This window comes from Hyla sarda, chromosome 5, assembly GCF_029499605.1.
Source record: "Hyla sarda isolate aHylSar1 chromosome 5, aHylSar1.hap1, whole genome shotgun sequence".
Taxonomy (NCBI): domain Eukaryota; kingdom Metazoa; phylum Chordata; class Amphibia; order Anura; family Hylidae; genus Hyla; species Hyla sarda.
Window position 1 is genome coordinate 101,749,576 of NC_079193.1, and position 21,555 is coordinate 101,771,130.

Genomic DNA, 21,555 nt, shown 5'->3' on the forward strand with positions numbered 1-21,555 from the left:
GCGCTGATTTCTCCGCTTCACCCATTACGCTCAGGGTGATGGCTCACCGCTCCATTCTTCATGGCACCAGGGAACATGAATGTTTTCATCTAGTGGGACAGAGAGGCTCTGCATGTTCCAACAATAAGGTCTGCTGTCATACATTTAGTACTTCTAAATTATTAAGTTACAAAAACTAATGCATTGCAAGTGGCTGCAATGGAAGCGGGTTGTCCACTTGGCGACAATTCACTTAGGGCATTTCCTTTTTAGCTTTTTTCCCCCACTTCAAATGGATTTTCCCACCAACAACACTCAGGAGTGTGTGATTGATGAGCGTTTGACTGCTGGGACTTCACTATACACAAAGGGCGGTCTGGTGCCACACTACTTCAACCCTGCTAATGGGTGTTGATGGTGAGAAGGTGCCTTCAAACATCAGGAGTAAAGGCGCCCATGCGCCTCATACTTAACCGAACCACCACCTTTAGCCGACTGTCCAAAGTGTATGGCGGCCTCCTAATACTCCACCTACAGTTGATGTGGGTGGGATGAAGGTTTGGGCATGTTGGATTAAGCCAACTGACCCTACTGTTCTGTGAGATACAGTGACCCCTCGACCTACGATGGCCCCGACATACGATCATTTCAACATACAATGCTTTTGTATGTCGGGCCCATCGCATAAACGGCTATCCGGCAGCGCTGACTGCTTCAGCTGCCACCGGATAGCCGTTTACGGTGCCCCGTGAGCTCCGGTGATGGTCACTCATCTGTCCTCGGGGCTCCGGCGCGTCCTCTTCGGGATCCCCTGCATCGTTGACGCTCTCCATCGACGTCATCACGTCACTGCGCACGTCGTCCCGTCATCCAATAGGAGCGGCGTGCGAAGCGACGTGATGGTGGCGACGGAGAGCGTGGTTGCCGGGGAAGCAGAGGCCTTGCCGGAGCGTCGGGGATGCGGTGACAGCAATGGAAGGCGACATCCAGGGCGGCGGGGACAGGAGAGTACAACTTTCTCTAACGGTGGTCTACAATCTGCAGACCTCCAGATGTTGCAAAACTACAACACCCAGCATGCCCGGACAGCTGGGTGTTGTAGTTTTGCAACATCTGGGGGTCCGCATGTTGTTGACCACAGTCCTATACTTTACATTACACGGATCTCTCAACATACATTGGTTTCAACAAACGATGGTCCGTTTGGAACGGATTACCATCGTATATTGAGGGACCACTGTATGTCGCTGTCAGAGCTGTGGCTTAACCCTTCTGGGAAAAGATAAAAAAAAGAGAATTGTTGGCCAAAACATTTATGCCGTTTCATATTCATTACCAACGAAACACTACTCACAAGTCAGGGAATCAATTTAAGAAAAAGTAAAACACAGGCTTCTTGTAACATAACACAAGATAACACAACCGTCTTTAAAGAGATATTCCCACCTTTTAATGTTACAGTATATGTTAGGGGACACCAAAAGAATAGGATGGGAGGCCTGACCTATGGTACCCCCGGGTTAGTCCCAAAAACGAATCGTGGTCCCTTTAGTGCAGAGGCTTTAGGTTTACTCGGACACTGCAGCACATTGCACCCCAAACCCCAACAACACAGATGGTTTTCTGGTTGTGTCACTTGCAGGTCGCAACACAGTCCCATTCACTTTCATCAGTTGCAATGCAGTAGTGTGCCGAAGCAATCTATGGCCATACAACCCATGCTGCAACCAACGTGGCCGCGTAGCCCTAGCCTTTATTAGCTCTACGCAAAACGGCAAACAATGGAACCCCTTTCTAGATGCCAAATCTGCTAGTGACTTAATTGTTTTAGAGCAGTAATCCCTGAAAAGGACATCACAACAGAAAATATACCAGGTATTTATGTAAATGAAATAAAATAAGGTCCTATACAGAAGACCTCACTGCTAATGCATATACCGCCAAATGGTATACAGGAAAGGTTTTTTCCTTCTCAGCCAGTCAGCAGACATCCCAGACTGTTTATTTAGCCTGACTGGAATCTTTTTGCATTACATTAGCATCTGGCACGGTATATTAAAGAGGTATTCCAGGCAAAAACGTTTTTTTTATATATCAACTGGCTCCGGAAAGTTAAACAGATTTGTAAATTACTTCTATTAAAAAATCTTAATCCTTCTAATAGTTATTAGCTTCTGAAGTGGAGTTGCTGTTTTCTGTCTAACTGCTTTCTGATGACTCACGTCCCGGGAGCTGTCCAGCTCCTATGGGGATATTCTCCCATCATGCAAGGGATATTCTCCCATCATGCACAGCTCCCGGGACGTGACATCATCATTGAGCAGTTAGACAGAAAACTTCAGAAGCTAATAACTATTGGAAGGATTAAGATTTTTTAATAGAAGTAATTAAAAATCTGTTTAACTTTCCGGAGCCAGTTGATATATAAAAAAACGTTTTTGCCTGGAATACCCCTTTAATATACCGTGCCAGATGCTAATGTAATGCAATGTTTTTGCCTGGAATACCCCTTTAACCACTACTTTAAAGAGATACTCCGGTGAAAACCTTTTTTCTTTTAAATCAACTGGTGGCAGAAAGTTAAACATATTTGTAAATTACTTCAATTAAAAAATCTTAATCCTTCCAGTACTTATTAGCTGCTGAATGCTACAGAGGAAATTCCTTTCTTTTTGGAACACTGATGACATCACGAGCACAGTGCTCTCTGCTGACATCTCTGTCCATTTTAGCAACCATGCATGCATAGCAGATGCATAGCAGATGTATACTAAGGACAGCATGGTGGCTCAGAGGTTAGCACTGCTGCCTTGCAGTGCTGGGGACTTGGGTTCAAATCCCACTAAGGACAACAATAAATAAAGTGTTATTATAATAACGTCAGCAGAGAGAACTGTGGTTGTGATGTCATCAGAGAGCATTCCAAAAAGAAAAGAATTTCCTCTGTAGTATTCAGCAGCTAAAAAGTACAGGAAGGATTAAGATTTTTTAATAGAAATAATTTACAAATATGTTTAACTTTCTGCCACCAGTTGATTTAAAAGAAAAAATGTTTTCACCGGAGTACCCCTTTAAGGCTCTCTGGTAAAAGGTAGTAAAAATCCCACATATAAATTGTAAGAATTACCATAAATATCAGCCTACTTACAGAATCATGTTTGTCCTCCGTAAACATTGTTGAAGAAATCCTTGACTAGTTCCTTTTGGAGCAGAGGCAAAACTATCTCCAGCAAATGACAACCTGTCCCATCCCCGGTAACAGTTATAGGACATTTCAGTAAACTCAGCGCATTTAAACCAGATCAGCAGCGTTTAGGTGGCAAACTGTACGCACTGCGGAAAAGTTGCTGATTGACTTATGTAACAAGTCCATAGAAATTCCGCAACATAAATCAATATGCTGTGGATTTAACCACATCATCCACATTGCCTATACTGTAAAAATGTAGGTGGTGCCAAGTTAGTATCTAAATTAGTGCCAAATTTATGAGCCGCTGTAATAAATCTGGTGCTATTTTAGGCTGTAAAGTATTAGACCATTTTAGTAAATCTGTCCTAGTGTTGACAATATTGAAGCAGAGCTATAGCATTTCCGCAGTGAAATCCAAAACAACTGTGGATTTAGTCCAGATTCTGACTCTCCCCCTATAAAGAAACACCTTAAAGGGGTTATCCAGGAAAAAACTTTTTTTTATAAATCAACTGGTTCCAGAAAGTTAAAGGACAACTGCAGCGGTATGACACTTATCCCCTATCCACAGGATAGGGGATAAGTGTTTGATTGCGGTGGGTCCGACCGTGGGTCCACCATCATGGTGAGCGCTAAGGTGCGTAGCGTCGACCTACAGGTCGATGGTGACAACCCGTATCCTCCCCGTCCCCATACAGTTCTATGGGTGAGACGGGGATGCACAAACGCTGCCTCCCCGCCTCTCCTATAGAGATGTATGGAGGAGGCGTGCCGGCTGCAACGTCATGCTGCGGCCGGCACGCCCCCTGCACGGGACAGCCGCGGCCCCGTACAGGAGATCACAGGGGGTCCCAGCGGTCGGACCCCCCACGATCAAACACTTATCCCCTATCCTGTGGATCCTGTGCAGTGCAGAAAGTGTATTCTTTCATTTTTAACAAGGCCTCTGAAAACTGAAAGTAGCGATCTGATTGGTTACTATGCGCAACTCAGCAACTTTTCCTCTGGACAGGTTTTGATAAATCTCCCCCAATATGAGTATAAATCCATAAAATTGGCATTTAAATGGCTAAAACACAAGCTCTTCCCCTGGCTGCTTTCCGCTGTATATGGCAAGCTTCCTGCTGCATCTCCATAGGACCCGTCTCCAAGGACCAGACCCAGTGTAATGGAATTCTATGGCACTGGGTCTCGTGGCTGGAGACGGGTCCTATGGAGATGTAGTGGGAAGCTTGCCTCATACAGCACAGCCATATACAGCCAGGAGTGGGGAGAAAAGCTTGCCTTCAGCCATTTAGGCGTCAATTGTAGGAAAAAGCTCTAAGGATAGACTTTCAATTATTTCATTCCCTATCCACAGGATTGGGGAGAAGTGTGGGATCACAAAGACATGTCAAAAGTTTTGGATTGGTCAGTGTCTCAGTGCTGAGACCCCAGTGAACATTTGAACTAGCGGGGAGAAGCAGGGTTCACTAGCAACATCTCATGTCTCTGGGGCCGCCCAGTAGAGCCAGACAGAGCCAAGGAAAGACCCTTTATTCTAGGACGCAGGGTTTTTCAGTTTTCGCATTTTCGTTTTTTTTCCTCCTTCCCTTTTAAAAATCATAACCCTTTCAATTTTCCACCTAAAAATCCATATTATGGCCTATTTTTTGGGTCACCAATTCTACTTTGCAGTGACATTAGTCATTTTACCCAAAAATCCACGGTGAAATGGAAAACAAAAATCATTGTGCGACAAAATCGAAGAAAAAATGCCATTTTGTAATTTTGGGGGCTTCTGTTTCTACGCAGTGCATATTTGGGTAAAAATGATACCTTATAATTCTGTAGGTCCATACGGTTAAAATGATACCCTACTTATATAGGTTTCATTTTGTCATACTTCAGGAAAAAATCATAACTACATGCAGGAAAATGTATACGTTTAAAAATGTCCTCTTCTGATCCCTATAACTTTTATTTTTCCACGTACAGGGTGGTATGAGGGCTCATTTTTTGTGCCGTGATCTGAAGTTTTTATCGGTACCATTTTTGTTTTGATCAGACTTTTTGATCACTTTTTATTCATTTTTAAATGGTATAAAAAGTGACCAAAAATAAGCTTTTTTTGGACTTTGGAATTTTTTTTACGTGTATTTTATTTAAATGTTGACAGATAGTTCACGCTGACACTGTTGCTCACTGAGCCTGCAGGACAGCTTGAATATCTTTGGAACTTGTTTGGGGCTGCTTATCCACCATCCAGACTATCCTGCGTTGACCCCTTTCATCAATTTTTCTCTTCCGTCCACGCCCAGGGAGATTAGCTACAGTGCCATGGGTTGCAAACTTCTTGATAATGTTGAGCACTGTGGACAAAGGCAAATCTAGATCTCTGGAGATGGACTTGTAACCTTGAGATTGTTGATATTTTTCCACAGTTTTGGTTCTTAAGTCCTCAGACAGTTATCTTCTCTTTCTGTGGTCCATGCTTAGTGTGGCGCACACACACACACAATGCAAAGATGAAGTGAACTTCTCTCCATTTTATCTGCTTTCAGGTGTGATTTTTATATTGCCCACACCTGTTACTTGCCCCAGGTGAGTTTAAAGGAACATCACATGCTTGAAACAATCTTATTTTTCCACAATTTTGAAAGGGTGAAAATAATTTTGTCCAGCCTATTTTTGGAGTTTGGGGACATTATGTCCAATTTGCTTTTGTTTCCTCCTTTTTTGGTTTAGTTCCAATACACGCAAAGGGAATAAACATGGGTATAGCGAAACATGTGTTACTGCATTCCTTTTCTGTGTGAAATACTTAATTTTCTAGAAAAATTTCAGGGGTGCCAACATTTATGGCCATGACTGTATATGCTTTTTTATGGTTTATGACATATACATCACAATAGCAAAAGGCAAGATGCAAAGCATGTGAATCACAAAGAAGTCCTATTAGTCTAGGTTGTCTGCTTCATTACAGTGTCCCAAGGATTGTTGTATACTTTTCTCACTATGGACGAAATCAAAAGAAGCACCCCGGGGCTGAGCTATATAGTAAAGGACATTAATAGTGTAATGACTGATACCACAGATGTTTGGCCTTAATTAAGACTGACACCACAGGGGGGTGGAAATTTAACAAAAAAAAATAAAAAATACTTGTCCACGGGACTAAGAGTAGCTAAATCTACTTGTCCCTCACGACGATCCACTTGTCCCAGCCAATTTTCGCTTTTACACTCTCGTTTTTTCCTCCGCGCCATATAATAGCCATAACTACCAACTATAATGACACCTTTTTATTTTTCCATAACATATGCTCCGAAACAAAAAATACTTTAGGTCGTCCTGATTACAGTAATACCAGATTTGTATAGTTTCCGTCATGTTTTACTAATTTGAAAAAAAAATAATTCTGAACTTTTTCGTATCTGTTTATTGTATCGATACCATTTTGGTATTGATCTGACTTTTTAATCTCAACTTTTTCCTGGGATATCATAAAAATTGCAATTCTGTGTTTTTTTTTACATTAATGTCATTTACAGTATGGGATACATAATGTTATATATTAATAGTTTGTACAATTACACACGCAGCGATACCAAATATGTTTATTTTTATTATGTTTATATGTTTTTATATAGGAAAAGGGGGTGATTTGAACTTTTAATATGGAAGGGGCTAATTTTTTTTTTTTTTTTTAAACACACTTTATTAGTCCCTTAGGGGACTTTTAGGAGGAATCCTTAGATTCCTCATACAGATCAATGGAGGTCCATAGAACTCCATTGATCTGAGTGCTCTGCGATTCATTGATAGAGCCTAGTCCAGCCAGGCTCCATCAATGACAGAGCCACGGAAAGCAGGGAAGCAGAGGTAAGCCCTCCCCCCCCCCCCCCCCCCCACCGATCACGTTATGATCACTAGGGAGCATTGACATGTCCCTTTAGGCGCAGCTGTCAGCTTTGACCGCGGTGATCTAAAGGGTTAATAGCCAGCAGCGGCTATTAGCGGCGGCCCCCAGCTACTGAAATCAGCTGGGGCTGCAGAGTATGGAGCAGGCACGAGTCAGGAGCCCGCTCCATTCACCCCTCTGAGCGCCGCCGTGTTTGTTGGGGTCTTTCAGGTCCGGCCCTGCTTGCCCGAAGCAGGGCTAAGGGACCTGAAAAATTCACCTGCCCGGCGCCCGGAAATGAATTCCACATCCCTGCACCATATGCAGTCACCCAGAGTAGGGTACACTACTTGTTAGAGCAGTAGAGGGGTCTCAGCCCAGACTTGGGTACCCCCCTCTTAGATTATTGGTGGGTCTTAGCCTATAGCGAGATACCCTGTTTTTAGGTTAGTAAAAAGTCTTAACCCAGAGCAGGGTACCCTGTTTTTAGAATCAGTTGGAGGGAAGTGGTCCCAGTCTAAAGCAGGGTATCAGCACAGATTATCTGTACACAGAGGGGTCTCGGCCCAGAGTAAAGGACCCTGTGTATAGAGTGGGGTCTCGGCCTAGAGTAGGGTACCCTGTGTATAGAGTGGGGTCTCGGCCTAGAGTAGGGTACCCTGTGTATAGAGTGGGGTCTCGGCCTAGAGTAGGGTACCCTGTGTATAGAGTGGGGTCTCGGCCTAGAGTAGGGTACCCTGTGTATAGAGTGGGGTCTCGGCCTAGAGTAGGGTACCCTGTGTATAGAGTGGGGTCTCGGCCTAGAGTAGGGTACCCTGTGTATAGAGTGGGGTCTCGGCCTAGAGTAGGGTACCCTGTGTATATAGTGGGGTCTCGGCCTAGAGTAGGGTACCCTGTGTATAGAGTGGGGTCTCGGCCTAGAGTAGGGTACCCTGTGTATAGAGTGGGGTCTCGGCCTAGAGTAGGGTACCCTGTGTATAGAGTGGGGTCTCGGCCTAGAGTAGGGTACCCTGTGTATAGAGTGGGGTCTCGGCCTAGAGTAGGGTACCCTGTGTATAGAGTGGGGTCTCGGCCTAGAGTAGGGTACCCTGTGTATAGAGTGGGGTCTCGGCCTAGAGTAGGGTACCCTGTGTATAGAGTGGGGTCTCGGCCTAGAGTAGGGTACCCTGTGTATAGAGAGGGGTCTCAGCCTAGAGTAGGGTACCCTGTGTATAGAGAGGGGTCTCAGCCTCGAGTAGGGTAGAGTACCCTGTGTATAGTGGGGTCTCGTCCTAGAGTAGGGTACCCTGTGTATAGTGGGGTCTTGGCCTAGAGTAGGGTACCCTGTGTATAGTGTGGGGTCTATGCCTAGAGTAGGGTACCCTGTGTATAGTGGGGTCTTGGTCTAGAGTAGGGTACCCTGTGTATAGTGGGGTCTCGGCCTAGAGTAGGGTAGGGTACTCTGTGTATTGTGGGGTCTTGTCCTAGAGTAGGGTAGGGTACCCTGTGTATAGTGGTGTCTTGGCCTACAGTAGGGTACCCTGTGTGTAGAGTGGGCTTTGGCCTACAGTAGGGTACCCTGTGTACAGTGGGCTCTCGTCCTAGAGTAGGGTACCCTGTGTATAGTGGAGTCCAGGTCTAAAGTATGGTACCGTGTATAGAGTGGGCCTCGGCCTAGAGTAGGGTAGGGTACCCTGTGTATAGAGTGGGCTTTGGCCTACAGTAGGGTACCCTGTGTACAGTGGGCTCTCGTCCTAGAGTAGGGTACCCTGTGTATAGTGGAGTCCCGGTCTAAACTAGGGTACCGTGTATAGAGTGGGCCTCGGTCTAGAGTGGGGTACCTTGTGTATAGAGTGGGTCTCGGCCCACAGTAGGGTACCTTGTGTATAGAGTGGGTCTCGGCCCACAGTAGGGTACCCTGTGTATAGAGGGGTCTGGGCCCACAGTGGGGTACCCTGTGTATAGAGGGGTCTGGGCCCACAGTGGGGTACCCTGTGTATAGAGGGGTCTGGGCCCACAGTGGGGTACCCTGTGTATAGAGGGGTCTGGGCCCACAGTGGGGTACCCTGTGTATAGAGGGGTCTGGGCCCACAGTGGGGTACCCTGTGTATAGAGGGGTCTGGGCCCACAGTGGGGTACCCTGTGTATAGAGGGGTCTGGGCCCACAGTGGGGTACCCTGTGTATAGTGGGGTCTTGGCCTACAGTGGGGTACCCTGTGTATAGTGGGGTCTCGGTCTACAGTAGGGTACCCTGTGTACAGTGGGGTACCCTGTGTACAGTGGGGTACCCTGTGTACAGTGGGGCCTCGGTCTACAGTAGGGTACCCTGTGTACAGTGGGGTCTCGGTCTACAGTAGGGTACCCTGTGTATAGTGGGGTCTCGGTCTACAGTAGGGTACCCTGTGTATAGTGGGGTCTCGGTCTACAGTGGGGGTACCCTGTGTATAGTGGGGTCTCGGTCTACAGTGGGGGTACCCTGTGTATAGTGGGGTCTCTGTCTACAGTAGGGTACCCTGTGTATAGTGGGGTACCCTGTGTATAGAGGGGTCTCGGCCTACAGTGGGGGTACCCTGTGTATAGTGGGGTCTCGGTCTACAGTAGGGTACCCTGTGTATAGTGGGGTCTCGGTCTACAGTAGGGTACCCTGTGTATAGAGGGGTCTCGGCCTACAGTGGGGGTACCCTGTGTATAGAGGGGTCTCGGCCTACAGTGGGGGTACCCTGTGTATAGAGGGGTCTCGGCCTACAGTGGGGGTACCCTGTGTATAGAGGGGTCTCGGCCTACAGTGGGGGTACCCTGTGTATAGAGGGGTCTCGGCCTACAGTGGGGGTACCCTGTGTATAGAGGGGTCTCGGCCCACAGTAGGGTACCCTGTGTATAGTGTGGGGTCTCTGCCTAGAGTAGGGTACCCTGTGTATAGTGGGGTCTTGGCCTAGAGTAGGGTACCCTGTGTATAGTGGGGTCTCAGCCTACAGTAGGGTACCCTGTGTATAGAGGGGTCTCGGTCTACAGTAGGGTACCCTGTGTATAGTGGGGTCTCAGCCTACAGTGGGGGTACCCTGTGTATAGAGGGGTCTCTGTCTACAGTAGGGTACCCTGTGTATAGAGGGGTCTCAGCCTACAGTAGGGTACCCTGTGTATAGTGGGGTCTCAGCCTACAGTAGGGTACCCTGTGTATAGTGGGGTCTCAGCCTACAGTAGGGTACCCTGTGTATAGTGGGGTCTCAGCCTACAGTAGGGTACCCTGTGTATAGTGGGGTCTCAGCCTACAGTAGGGTACCCTGTGTATAGTGGGGTCTCAGCCTACAGTAGGGTACCCTGTGTATAGTGGGGTCTCAGCCTACAGTAGGGTACCCTGTGTATAGTGGGGTCTCAGCCTACAGTAGGGTACCCTGTGTATAGTGGGGTCTCAGCCTACAGTAGGGTACCCTGTGTATAGTGGGGTCTCAGCCTACAGTAGGGTACCCTGTGTATAGTGGGGTCTCAGCCTACAGTAGGGTACCCTGTGTATAGTGGGGTCTCAGCCTACAGTAGGGTACCCTGTGTATAGTGGGGTCTCAGCCTACAGTGGGGTACCCTGTGTATAGAGGGGCCTCGGTCTACAGTAGGGTACCCTGTGTATAGTGTGGGGTCTCTGCCTAGAGTAGGGTACCCTGTGTATAGTGGGGTCTTGGCCTAGAGTAGGGTAGGGTACCCTGTGTATAGTGGGGTCTCGGTCTAGAGTAGGGTACCCTGTGTATAGTGGTGTCTTGGCCTACAGTAGGGTACCCTGTGTATAGAGTGGGCTTTGGCCTACAGTAGGGTACCCTGTGTACAGTGGGCTCTCGTCCTAGAGTAGGGTACCCTGTGTATAGTGGGGTCTCGGTCTACAGTGGGGTACCCTGTGTATAGTGGGGTCTCGGTCTACAGTGGGGTACCCTGTGTATAGTGGGGTCTCGGCCTACAGTGGGGTACCCTGTGTATAGTGGGGTCTCGGTCTACAGTAGGGTACCCTGTGTATAGTGGGGTACCCTGTGTATAGAGGGGTCTCGGCCTACAGTGGGGTACCCTGTGTATAGTGGGGTCTCGGCCTACAGTGGGGTACCTTGTGTATAGTGGGGTCTCGGTCTACAGTGGGGTACCCTGTGTATAGTGGGGTACCCTGTGTATAGTGGGGCCTCGGTCTACAGTAGGGTACCCTGTGTATAGTGGGGTCTCGGTCTACAGTAGGGTACCCTGTGTATAGTGGTGTCTCGGCCTACAGTAGGGTACCCTGTGTATAGAGTGGGCTTTGGCCTACAGTAGGGTACCCTGTGTACAGTGGGCTCTCGTCCTAGAGTAGGGTACCCTGTGTATAGTGGGGTCTCGGTCTACAGTGGGGTACCCTGTGTATAGTGGGGTCTCGGTCTACAGTGGGGTACCCTGTGTATAGTGGGGTCTCGGCCTACAGTAGGGTACCCTGTGTATAGTGGGGTCTTGGTCTACAGTAGGGTACCCTGTGTATAGTGGGGTACCCTGTGTATAGAGGGGTCTCGGCCTACAGTGGGGTACCCTGTGTATAGTGGGGTCTCGGCCTACAGTGGGGTACCTTGTGTATAGTGGGGTCTCGGTCTACAGTGGGGTACCCTGTGTATAGTGGGGTCTCGGTCTACAGTGGGGTACCCTGTGTATAGTGGGGTACCCTGTGTATAGTGGGGCCTCGGTCTACAGTAGGGTACCCTGTGTATAGTGGGGTCTCGGTCTACAGTAGGGTACCCTGTGTATAATGGGGTCTCGGTCTACAGTAGGGTACCCTGTGTATAGTGGGGTCTCGGTCTACAGTAGGGTACCCTGTGTATAGTGGGGTCTCGGTCTACAGTAGGGTACCCTGTGTATAGTGGGGTCTCGGTCTACAGTAGGGTACCCTGTGTATAGCGGGGTCTCGGTCTACAGTAGGGTACCCTGTGTATAGTGGGGTCTCTGTATACAGTAGGGTACCCTGTGTATAGAGGGGTCTCTGCCTACACTGGGGGTACCCTGTGTATAGAGGGGTCTCAGCAGTCAATACTTCCTGCACATCCACCTCACCTGTCATATAAGGCTACACTAAGCTCTGAGCCCTGCAGTGTCCCCATTGTTCAGTGTCCCCCACAGCCCGAGAAGACACTATACCTCCTCCCACCTGCAGGCGGCGCCCCAGCATTCCCACACACAGACCTCCATCACTTACCACCCAGGTGAGCCCTCCGGTACCGCCTCCGGCACCGCCCCCAGGTCCTCCTCCTCCTCCTCCGGCCTTAGACATCTTCCTCCTCCCCCCAGAGGACTGCAGTGATCGCGGATAATCAGCTGGGAGGCCGGAGAGCAGCGGCTATTGTGCGGCGGCGCTCCTCCCCCCTCCTGCGATCAGTGCTGGGCCTCTCGGTGCTCCCCGTCTCTTCTCCGAGCAGTGTAGGGCCGGCCTGTCTGCTCTTCTCTCACCCCGGGGATGCGGCCTGAGCTCGGTTCCCAGTGTCTGCAGTGACGTTCCGGTGCACGGTGAGGAGCCCGGCAATGTGTATAGTTAAATGGTATAAAAGCGGGGTAAAATCCGGCGCCTCCGTGCTACAGCCCCCCGCTACCGTTCCAGAGCCCAGGACGCATCATGTGGAGCGGAGGCATCAATGTCGCAGGCACCGTCCGTGCAGAGCGGAGAGCCCAGTGCTCGGTCTGCAGCACTGACCCCGGTTCCCCCTCCTCTTCCTCCCGCAGACAATACACAGCGCCGCTTCCGCTCTCCGCAATTACACACGGGGGCCCGGGAACATGGGGTAGCCAATAGCGAAGATCCGAGCGCATGACGTCATGCTCGAAGGGGGCGGGGCCGCGTCGGTGAGGAGGGGAAGGCAAGTATACGAAATGGCGTGACGTCACCTGGAGGCCGCGGCAAGAGATGAACTGGATAGAGGGATAATAGAGCGAGTGGAGGTAGTGCGGCTGGACACCGGGGACGGAGAGGCCGGTGTTTCGGCTATGGGGCACAGTTTTCTTCACTATACCGAACGCCCGGTGACAAGGCAGCGAGGCTTTAAATAAAGGGTTCTTATGTCGGTTTCTTTCGTTCTGGATATGTTCGCACTTTAGGCCATAAATGCGTGATTGGTGCGGGGTCCCGGGGTGGAAACCACATCGAACCGAAGCCGAAAACTGTCGAACGGACTGGTGTACGCAGTTTACGTTATTGTAATAGCGGTTTATGGGAGTTGCGTAAACAGCGTAACTCTCGTTGCTACGCTGTTTGCGCAACACAAAAATCCTGTCATCCAATGGTTGTATGATTTTTGTGCAGATTACAGATGTCTGGGGCAGGAGTGTTCCCTAGTATGTGGTGGCCATGCAGTACCAGCCAAACATAACATTTTATTTGCATGTAGCATTTTGGTCAGGAGAGTGGAACCAACACAGACAAAAACTATCATGGAAAGATTTGCACTTTTGATCTGTATTTTGTACTCAAATAGGGTTTCGAGTACAAAAACTGATCAAAATACCATGATTCAAATACGGTTACCATATACGGTGAGAAATACTTCATTTTCTAGAAACATTTCAGGGGTGCCAACATTTATGGCCATGACTGTATGTGAAAAATGTGAAAAGGTGTCTGATATTAATGTTTAATATGGAAGGGGGTTAATGTAGATGTTTTAAACTTATTAAACTTTTTTTTCCTTTACACTTTTAGTCCCTTAGGGGACTTTAACCCCTTAGTGACTCAGCCTATTTTTACCTTAAGGACTCAGCAAATTTTTGTTTTTGCATTTTTGCTTTTTTCTCCTTCCCTTCTAAAAATCTTAACGCTTTCAATTTTGCACCTACAGACCCATATAAGGTCTTAGAAATAGAGAGTTGTGTAGCTCACTTAGCCACTGACCCGAGATTAACTGGGTAGGTCTATATCCCAAAGACCTAAGGGCAGTGGCGTTGCGACCCGGGTGCGGGGGTGCGGCCCGCACCGGGTGACACCAACCTAATGGGGTGACACCAAGACGCTCCGTAGCCCCACCCCCCCTCCCCAGCTACACAGACACCCCCCCCCCCCATCTGTGCCCGACCGGCCTCCCATCCGTCAGCACCCCCCCCCCCCGCGCTGTGTGTGCGGTGCGCCCGTCCGTCAGCAACCCCCCTTTCTCCTGCACTGTGCGCCCGTCCATCATCACACCCCCCCTCACCTTCACCAGCATTGCAGCACCAGTGCCCGGCCTCCGCTCCCACGTCTGCGCCGGCCTGACGTCACATCTCATGGCCGCGCAGGAGAACGTCAGTTACGTCACTCGCACGGCGCACGGTGAGAAGGAGCGCTGCGCTGGATGGGTGAGTGTGTGTGTCTGTCTCTATCTATGTTTGTGTGTGTGACTGTGTGTGTGTATGAGACTCTGTGTGTGTGTGTGACTGTGTGACTCTGTGTGTGTGTGTCTGTGAGTGTGTGTCTCTCTGACTGTGTGTGTGTCTCTCTCTCTGTGTTGTATGTGTTTTTTTTTTGTGTGTGTGTGGGGGGGGGGGGGGGGTTGTGGTGGTATAACCAGCAATCTATTGTGGGGAGACTTTGACCCATTGTGGGGAACCTGCAAGGGAACCTGCGGCCTAATGTGGGGAAACTACTACCAAATGTGCGGAGTCTATGCTACCTAATGTGGGGAAACTACTACCAAGTGTGGGGAGTCTATGCTACCTTATGTGGGGAATCTGTGCTACCTAATGTGGGGAATCTGTGCTACCTAATGTGGGGAATCTGTGCTACCTAATGTGGGGAATCTGTGCTACCTAATGTGGGGTAACTGGTGCCTACCTAATGTGGGGGAACTGGTACCAAATGTGGGGAATCTATGCTGCCTAATGTGGGGAATAGATGCTACCTAATGTGGGGAAACTGCGACCTACCTAATGTGGGGGAACTGCTGCCTACCTAATGCTCCCCCCCTGGCAGTAGCACCCTCATCATCCACCAGCAACACCCCCCCCCCCTCCAGCAGCACCTCCATCAGCAGATCCTGATGGTGGATGATGGCGGTGCTCCTGCCAGGAGGATGATCCTGCCGATGGATGATGGGGATGATACTGCCAGGGGGGATGGCTAGTAGCACCCTCATCATCCTCCAGCAACACCCCCCGAGTAGTAGCACCCCCATCATCCACTAGCAACACCACCAATACCCCCCTCCCGTCGTAATAGCATCAGCTAACGGATGTTGAGGGGTGTTACTGCGGTTGTGGTATTATATTCAGAGGGTGCACTGTATGGCAACGTTATATTCAGAGGGCACAGTTTCTGGTAGTATTATATTCAGAGGGCGCAGTGGGTGGTAGTATTATATTCAGAGGGCGCAGTTTGTGGTAGTATTATATTCAGAGGGCGCAGTTTGTGGTAGTATTATTAGAGATGAGCGAACTTACAGTAAATTCGATTCGTCACAAACTTCTCGGCTCGGCAGTTGATGGCTTATTCTGCGTAAATTAGTTCAGCCTTCAGGTGCTCCGGTGGGCTGGAAAAGGTGGATACAATCCTAGGAAAGAGTCTCCTAGGACTGTATCCACCTTTTCCAGCCCACGGGAGCACCTGAAAGCTGAACTAATTTATGCAGAAAAAGTCATCAACTGCCGAGCAGAGAAGTTTGTGACGAGTTGAATTTACTGTAGTTTGCTCATCTAAGTATTATATTCAGAGGGCGCAGTGGGTGGTAGTATTATATTCAGAGGGTACAGTATGTGGCGGTATTATATTCAGGGGTACAGTATGTGGCAGATTTATATTCAGAGGGCGCAGTATGTGGCAGATTTATATTCAGAGGGCGCAGTTTGTGGTAGTATTATATTCAGAGGGCGCAGTTTGTGGTGGTATTATATTCAGTGGGTACAGTGTGTGGCGGTATTATATTCAGGGGTACAGTATGTGGCAGATTTATATTCAGAGGGTACAGTATGTGTTGGTATTATATTCAGAATGTACAGTGTGTGGTAGTATTATATTCAGTGGGTATGGTGTATGGAAGGTTTATAATCAAAGAGTATAGTGCATAGTAGTATTATATTTAGAGGATACAGTGTCTGGCAGGTTTATAATAATTGTTTTCATATAGAGGATGAGAATGCGCTGACATAGTGAGGAGACGTCTGGGCGTCACATTCTGCAGAGAGAAGTTTTAGCTGGATCAAGTCCTGGCGGTATATACCATCTGAATTAGATAAGGGAAGACGTCACCTGTAGTCACTGATATCATTGTGTATTCTCCTCACTATAGAGAAGACGTCACCTGTAGTCACTGATATCATTGTGTATTCTCCTCACTATAGAGAAGACGTCACCTGTAGTCGCTGATGTCATTGTGTATTCTCCTCACTATAGAGAAGACGTCCCCTGTAGTCAGATATCATTGTGTATTCTCCTCACTATAGAGAAGACGTCACCTGTAGTCACTGATATCATTGTGTATTCCCCTCACTATAGAGAAGACGTCACCTGTAGTCACTGATATCATTGTACATTCTCCTCTCTATGTCCTATCAGAGCTGTAGTCACTTGTCAGTTCTACAGTTAGGTCAGTGAAACTACAACTCCCAGCATAACCTCACCACTGCTCAAAGGGGTACTCTACTGGAAAACATTTTTTTTAATCAGCTGGTGCTACAAAGTTAAACAGATTTGTTAATTACTTCTATTTAAAAATCTTAATCCTTCCAGTACTTATTAGCTGCTGTATAAGCGATTCACAGGAAGTTATTTTCCTTTTTAATTTATTTTCTGTCTGACCACAGTGCTCTGTGCTGACACCTCTGTCCATGTCAAGAACTGTCCATAGTAGGAGCAAATCCCCATAGCAAACCTATCCTGCTCTGGACAGTTCCTGACATGGACAGAGGTGTCAGCAAATAGCACTGTGGTCAGACTGGAAAGAACTACACAACTTCCTGTGGAGCATACACCAGCTTAAAAGTACTGGAAGGATTAAGATTTTAAATAGAAGTAATTTAAAAATCTGTTTAACTTTCTGGCACCAGTTGATATAAAAGTAAATGTTTTCCAGTGGAGTACCCCTTTAAGTAATTCTGGGAGCTGTATATTTCAATGGTGAAAACTTCTTTAACACTTTCCCATTCTGTGGCAACTGGTATATCTGATTATTATACTGGAATTTCTCACAATGCGCTACAACAGTGGTGTCTGTCACAACAGGCTAAAAACTTACTGAGGGGGGGTAGGTATGGGGGTGACACCATTTTCTACCGCACCGGGTGACACCAACCCTAGCAACGCCACTGCCTAAGGGTACGTAGAAGAAAAAAATTATATATACTAAATAATATATATAAACCAATCCTCAAGAGACAGTAGGAATATATAAAGAAGGGAAGGAAAGAGAGAAAAATGTAAGAATACAGAAAGATGGAAGTGAGAATGAAGAAAAGGAAAGTAAGTAGTGAGAAAAGATATAGGTTTACTGAGATATCTGAATTAGGATGGATACAGAGATTACTAAAAATAATGACATTTATTGAATGAATACAATAATACAATATACATCTGTGCAGGGCCTTTGCACGAGATGTAATATAAATTTAGGATAAAATGGTGAGATAATAAAAATGATAAAATCAGCAGCTGAATGATAGTATGAAAGTCTATTGGTAGAGGTATTAAGTCTATGGTTCCAGTAAAGTGATGTCCGTGCAGCAATAGGTATAGGAAACAATGTTGCCAGTGTGTTCACAGTGGAGGTATAATAGAGATGCTGGAATAATAAGGATACCGCAGTCCGCAATGTTAAATTACTCATGATACAGTAGCCGGCGTTTTTTAATTTTCGCGGCGGCCACGGGTTGGGCGTCCGGCCAGATGAGTCTCTGGAGAGGCAGGCAGGTAACTGCTGTGTGAACTGGCGTCCTCGTGGTGGATCGCGCGATAAAGGTGCTGATGGTGACTATTTGGAGAAAATATATAGGCTATACGTGTTTCAAGACACAAGTCTCATTCTTCAGTAGTCAAATGTGTAAATGGTTTCCCAGCCTAAAATTTGGATTCATATAACACAGGTAAATGTCATAGTTCAGTATAATTGTAAAACCTGGAGGAAAAAGTTCTACAAATGCAGAATAGGTGTATGGATAGATCTGTTCTCACTAGGGTAAGGAAATTAGAGGGTGTAAGAAAGCGAAGATGGAAAATAGATAGGGGATGAGAGGCAATAGATGGTATATTATCGTCTCATTTTTCTAATAGAGGAGAATAATTTTTTTAAATGCTGATGATTTGTTTAAACAGCCATGGCAAATAATGGTATACAATAAATAGTGAATATAGAAATATGTAATATAAATCCAGTTGGGAATGTAATAAATAAAACAATATATATTAAATTGGGGGGGAGGGGGGGCAAGAGAAAGAATAAGATAAAATGAAAATAAGAGATAAAAATAAAATAAAAATAGAAGTGAAAATTTATAAAAATACAAATAAAATAAAAATAAGCATAAAATGTAATGATAAAATACCAATAAAGACATAATACCAATGAAGATAGGACATGGTCGGGGTTGACCCCAGGCTCCGTCATCGGGTCACTAGTACGACTGTCCGATGACGGTTCATGGAGAGGAACCAGACTCATGTGAATTCACAGAAAATTTAGGACTTTGGTATTTTTTTTACGTGTACGCTATCGACCGTGTGGTTTAGCTAACCTTATATTTTAATAGTTCGGACATTTACGCACGTAGTGGTACCACATGATTTTTATTCTTTATTACATTATTTTATTTAAAAAATGGGAAAAGGGGGGCGATTTAAACTTTTAATAGGGAAGGGGTTAATGAACTTTTAATTTTTTTTACACTATCTTCTGATTGCATACACTGATAAGTGCTATGCCATTGCAAAGCACTGATCAGTGTAATCAGCGCTCTGCTGCTCTAGGCTGCTGCGCAGGCATGGAACAGTAGATTGCTGATCGGACAACGGAGAGGCAGGTGAGGACCCTCCCATCATCCAGTAAGGTGATTGGGACATCGTGATAGTCCAAATCCGCTCCGCTGAGCTGCCGGGATTCTTTTACTTTAGTTTTAGACGCCACAAACAACTTTGATCGCGGCATCTAAAGGGTTGATGTTGGGCATCGGCCCGATTGGCCGTGCCAGGCATTAGCTGTGGGCCCTGGCTGCCCGTAGCAACCAGGACCAACCGTGTTTAACCTGTTCTGCACCAGTGAGAACGGTTTAAACCTGTTATACCCCTGAGTCCCTAAAGGGGTACTCCGCTGCCCTGCTTCCGGAAATTTATTGTTCCTAATGCTGTGTGCTGGCTTCCGTGTTCAGGGCCGCCGCACGTGACGTCACGTCGGCGGCCCTGAACACGGAAGCCCGCACACAGCGCTAGGAACAATAAACTTCCGGACGCTGGGGAGCGGAGCTCCGGAAGCAGGGCAGTGAAGTACCCCTTTAAGGATCGGGGATGCAGGGCGTATGCATACGCCCTGCGTCCCCAAGAGGTTAAGGGTACGTTCACACATACAGGATCCTGCAGGATTTGTAACTGCCGATTAGAATCTGTGTGATCTTTGCTCATTTACAGATCCACAGAGCCATGGGATGAGAGTGGTAAGCCCTCTGGCTGCCTCTATAGTGGATCACCCAACCCCCCACTACTTTCGCGTCACCTGGGCAGGAAAAGGGTCCGTAGTGACGCGTATCAGTGGTATACCACGCGTCTGAGAGCCTCACCAGCCCTCGCTCCCCGCTATGGAATAGATTTTCCTGTTATCTGCAGTTTCTTTGTTGGAATAAAGTTTTCATCACGCTGAAGAATTGTTCGGGGGAGTGCGACTTCATTTTTCTTTGATGCATGGTATCTATCTGAAGCTCTTTATACTTTGGAAGTCTGCACCCAAAGACACAGCTAGCTGCAAGTCCATACCTATAGCCAATAGGAGCCACCCCACGGGATTTACGTGTTTGCAGAGCGGTGCCTGGTTTAACTTTCTATTGTTTGTGTTGCATTGTTTTAATCGTATTGACCCACAGAAAAGAGATAAGTGCACACCATTAAAAATGAAACCTCCTGAAAGTTGCAAAATAGAATTTTTTTATTTTTTTATCCCTCCCCCCTTTTTTTGAGGTTGCTATGTTCACACGGGGAAATGTACCCATGGAAAATCTCTGTGCGAACACTGCCCTGACAGCAGATCGCCGGAAGAACATGGAATAGGAAATGACATCGGAATTAGAATTTCTGCGACAGATGTTTCCGGCGAAGAAATTCTGTGTGAACAGAGCAGCAGAATCCCATTGAAATCAATAGGACTCTGCTGCTGCGGAATCTCCGTGCAGAATTACAATGTGGAATTCCACACAGAAATTCCATCGTGTGAACATAGCCTTAGAAAGAAAAAAATAAAACACAAAAAAACGTTGGCTATGTAAAGCAGTGAATACAAATGCAGAAAAAAAACAACATTTACTGGGACACAAAGAACTTTAGAGGAGGCAAAACCTGTAGAAATAAAAAGTGATTTATTTAAATATGCGAGACATGACAATGTTTGTGTGGATTCAATTTGCTGTCATACAGCCTTCCCCTCTCCGACTTTCATTGGGCTATAAGGATCAGTGGCAGTGATCTAGTGCTCCAATGATGGCAGTGTAGTGTTTGTGACACTATAGAAACTGGAGGCCCTTATAAAGCTTTATTGCACAGGCTTTTTTTTTTTTTATAGTTCCATTAAAAGATGTTCAATCCTTTTGTTACTTTGCACATAAAAGCTTAAAAACTTACATAAAATTTGCCTTTATACAAAAAAATCAGGAAATAGGCACCTGATAGTTATCAAGCCGCTACAAGACTACAAGTCACAGCAAACCTATCCAGCCAAGGCCAGATAGGGCATACTGGAAACAAAATGTCCAGATTAGGCTTCTTTCACACTGCCGTTATGACACAACGCTGCAACGCACATTAGGGAACCGGGGGAGAAAAAAAATTGTGCAAGTGCTTTCTTTTTCTCCCGCTAGTCTCGTTAAGAAACATCGGCGCCTGAAGGACCCAATAATAGTAAATGGGATCTGTCAGGACCCGTTGTTCCACTTCCGGCGGATAGCGAATGGAAAAGGAAAAAAAAGAGCCTAATGGACATTTTCCGACGGGGCACAACGGCAGTGTGAAAGGGGTTTAAGCTAGTGACGCACTGGTTGCCTATAACAGTTCCTCACAGCGGAGGAACTGTACTGTCAATGCTGCATCCTAACATCTTCCATCCTATCCACTCACTGTTATGGCTCTAACAGATATAAAGAATTAACCAGGGCTTGCAAGCAAGGCTTTTCTGTAGAGATGAGCAAACTTACAGTAAATTCGATTCGTCACGAACTTCTCGGCTCGGCAGTTGATTACTTTTCCTGCGTAAATTAATTCAGCCTTCAGGTGCTCCGGTGGGCTGGAAAATGTGGATACAGTCCTAGGAAAGAGTCTCCTAGGACTGTATCCACCTTCTCCAGCCCACCGGAGCACCTGAAAGCTGAACTAATTTATGCAGGAAAAGTC

At 46.9% G+C, this 21,555-nt stretch overlaps 1 protein-coding gene across 2 annotated transcripts in view; it reads right to left on the reverse strand.

The window, feature by feature from the left end:
• TOP2B (DNA topoisomerase II beta) overlaps positions 1–13,421 on the reverse strand; it is an 87,056-nt gene extending 73,635 nt beyond the window's left edge. For both annotated transcript variants that reach the window (XM_056520007.1, XM_056520006.1), the window contains exon 1: positions 12,220–13,421. In XM_056520007.1, the coding sequence (XP_056375982.1) occupies positions 12,220–12,294 (75 nt within the window). In that variant the 5' untranslated portion in view covers positions 12,295–13,421. The remainder of the gene's footprint in view (positions 1–12,219) is intronic.
• Positions 13,422–21,555: the final 8,134 nt, after the last annotated feature.